The 2,806-nt window shown below is 39.3% G+C and overlaps 1 protein-coding gene across 1 annotated transcript in view; it reads left to right on the forward strand.

Moving 5' to 3' along the window:
* FAM83B (family with sequence similarity 83, member B) overlaps nt 1-2,562 on the forward strand; it is a 44,882-nt gene extending 42,320 nt beyond the window's left edge. Inside the window, exon 4 of the mRNA XM_010295771.1 lies at nt 213-2,562. Coding sequence (XP_010294073.1) covers nt 213-2,562 — 2,350 coding nt within the window. The remainder of the gene's footprint in view (nt 1-212) is intronic.
* Nucleotides 2,563-2,806: the final 244 nt, after the last annotated feature.

A 2,806-nucleotide genomic window follows, 5' to 3' on the forward strand; every position in this document is an offset into this window, starting at 1 on the left:
ACTGAAAACAATGGAAAGTCTCCAGCTGAGTTCGACTAGTATTAGATTGGACCTTCCAAAATCTGAATTACATGAATCATGCTCACAATTTATTTATTTAGAAAGTATTTGTACAAAACCCAGGATTGTGTGAAAACTTTCTTATCAAGAAGGACCAGTGTAATATTTTAGCTCAAAAGAACTGTTTATAATAGTATTTGTTCTTCTTTCAGCTTTATGTGGTCGTTTGAAAAAACCAACCTCAGTATGGTTCAAGTTATCACAGGACAGCTGGTTGAATCCTTTGATGAAGAGTTCAGGACACTGTATGCCCGTTCTTCTGTTCCTAGTTCATTTGCCCCAGATTTAGTGCGGGTAAACAGTCGCAGGACACTCTGGGATAATGATACATACCAACACTCAGTGTCTTCCTTGGCTTCAGTTTCTAGCCAAAGAAACCTTTTTGGTAGGCAAGACAAGGTTCACAAGATAGATCCTGTTTGTTGGAAAACTCGTGGAAGATATGCAGTAAATGAAATAGATAAATATGGCGTGAGAAATCAAGCCTATAATAAACAACCATTTCATCCAGCTTTTAATATGCAAAATCCAATCCAGCAGTATCAACCTAGTGAAAAAAATGAGCACTGGAAGAGACATAGTTATGCTGGGGAGAAGCCAGAAAGGACACCTTATCTATTGCTCAACAGAGCTATTAATAGAGCCAACAATCCATCAAATACTTGGAAAATGCCATCTGATAGCCTTAGTATTGTTTCTTCATTACGAGGAGGATATGCAAATAACTACAATACACCCCAGCAAAGTTTTGCTGATCAGTTTTCACGACCAAAGGTAAATCTTGCAGAAAGAAATTCAATTGTACGGAGGTCTTTTAATGGGACAGATAATCATATCCGCCATCTGCAGCAAAGGATGCCAACCCTCGAACACACAACAAAATCATTCCTACGTAACTGGCGAATTAAGTCATATTTGAATGATCAGTCAGATTATCCGGTAGAGTCTAATGGTTCTGGTCTGGGTGACAGATACGATAGCTATGACACAGCTGAAAATATTAAAGCTCATGCACTGTATTCTCATTCTCGCTTACGATCATCATTGGTGTTCCAGCCAACTTTACCTGAACAGCAGGAAGTAAGCAGCTGTGCAAGTTCTTCAAATTCAACTATAATTGGGTCAGAGGGAAGTGCAACACCTAAAGGGACATCTAATCATGCTCCAAGTGTGGAAAATGGAACAGATAATACTTTAGAAGATCTTAGCACAAACGTTCCCCTTAAATCAGATGCACCAAAACCCCACAGAATTCATATTGCAGACAACACAAAACCTAGTGTAAATTCAAATGCAACGGCTGACTCATCTCTCTACTTGTACACAACGTTGTGTGCAGACAAACATGCAGAAAATTTGAAGAACCTTCAAAATGAAAATATGTTAAAAAGGAGAAGTTTTCCCATGTTTAATTCCAAGTCCATATTAGATCCTGGTGCCAACAAACATGCATCCAGTTACGTTTACAGCACATTGACTAGGCATAGACTGAAGCAGCCAGTTAGTCCAAAACTTCCAGAAGACACGCTGAAGAGCTCTAAAAGTTTGCACAGTGTGACCAACCACTTGCCACAGGAGGAAAAGGATCTCAAAGGAGAGCTAAAGAGCCCGACTGCTAGCAAGGCAATCTCTATGGCTGCTCTCACTGAAACTAGCAAGGAGGAGTCTAGTAAGGATTGCACATCAAAGAAAGAAAGTAAGAACTCCCCAAGTTTTCTAAAGAAAGGATCCCAGAAATTGCGCTCACTTCTTAATCTCACACCAGACAAGAAGGAAAACTTGTCAAAAAACAAAGGTCCTGCCTTTTACAGAATGTGTAGTAGTTCTGACACATTGGTTTCTGAAGAAGAGAATCAAAAACCAAAGATTTCTGAGAATAAGGCTGATTCTTCCCCAAGGAGAAAGAGAAACACATCATCAAATTCTCAAGGTAGCTTGAACAGAAGTAAAGAAGATGTCGCCGGAAGCCCTACAAAGTCTCCAAAGTCACCCAAACCACAAAAACCTCCATCTGATGAAAGCAATAAAAAGTGTCCTCTCTTGTGCCCCCTTGAAGCTAAGTTCATAGAAACTGCAGGAGATGCATCTACCCCAAGATTTAATACAGAACAGATTCAGTATCAAGATGTAAAGGAAATCACCACAAATACTACTCCCGAAAGTGCTCCTGTTTCTGCTCTTCAAAGAGCAAGTTCAATGACACCACAGCTAGCAAGCTCAAAACACCAAGAGGAACTAAGAACACGTTTGAGTGAAAGGCGTGTTTATAGTCGCTTTGAGCCATTCTGTAAGATAGAAAATGCTAGCCAACCTGCAGGAAATGTACCCAACAGCACTTCACATCTCTCAGATATCAAAAGCAAGACCTTAGGGAATAATTACAGCAGGGGTAATCACATGGTCAGCTACAACTCAACTGCTTACCATCCATTGCAGCCTAATGAAAATAAGCTGAGAGGATTTATGCAAAAGTTCGGGAACTTCCTACACAAAAACAAGTAAAACTTTTGTTGATTATGTTGAAATACAGCAAAAGTAGCAAAGCTGGACATGATCGTAACTGGACAAGACGGACGGGCAACTTTTGTAGTGCTTATTTGGGTTTCTTCTTGGGTTTAGGACATTGGAATGAATGTACATATTTTTACATAATTATCCTAGATTTGTTATACTTAAGTCTTTACAGAAATTCTGTGTCCAGAAAATGTCTCAAGGGAGTTGTTTATAGTGTTTATATTGTAAGATT

This window comes from Phaethon lepturus, unplaced genomic scaffold (assembly GCF_000687285.1).
Source record: "Phaethon lepturus isolate BGI_N335 unplaced genomic scaffold, ASM68728v1 scaffold5841, whole genome shotgun sequence".
In the NCBI taxonomy this organism is placed as follows: Eukaryota; Metazoa; Chordata; class Aves; order Phaethontiformes; family Phaethontidae; genus Phaethon; species Phaethon lepturus.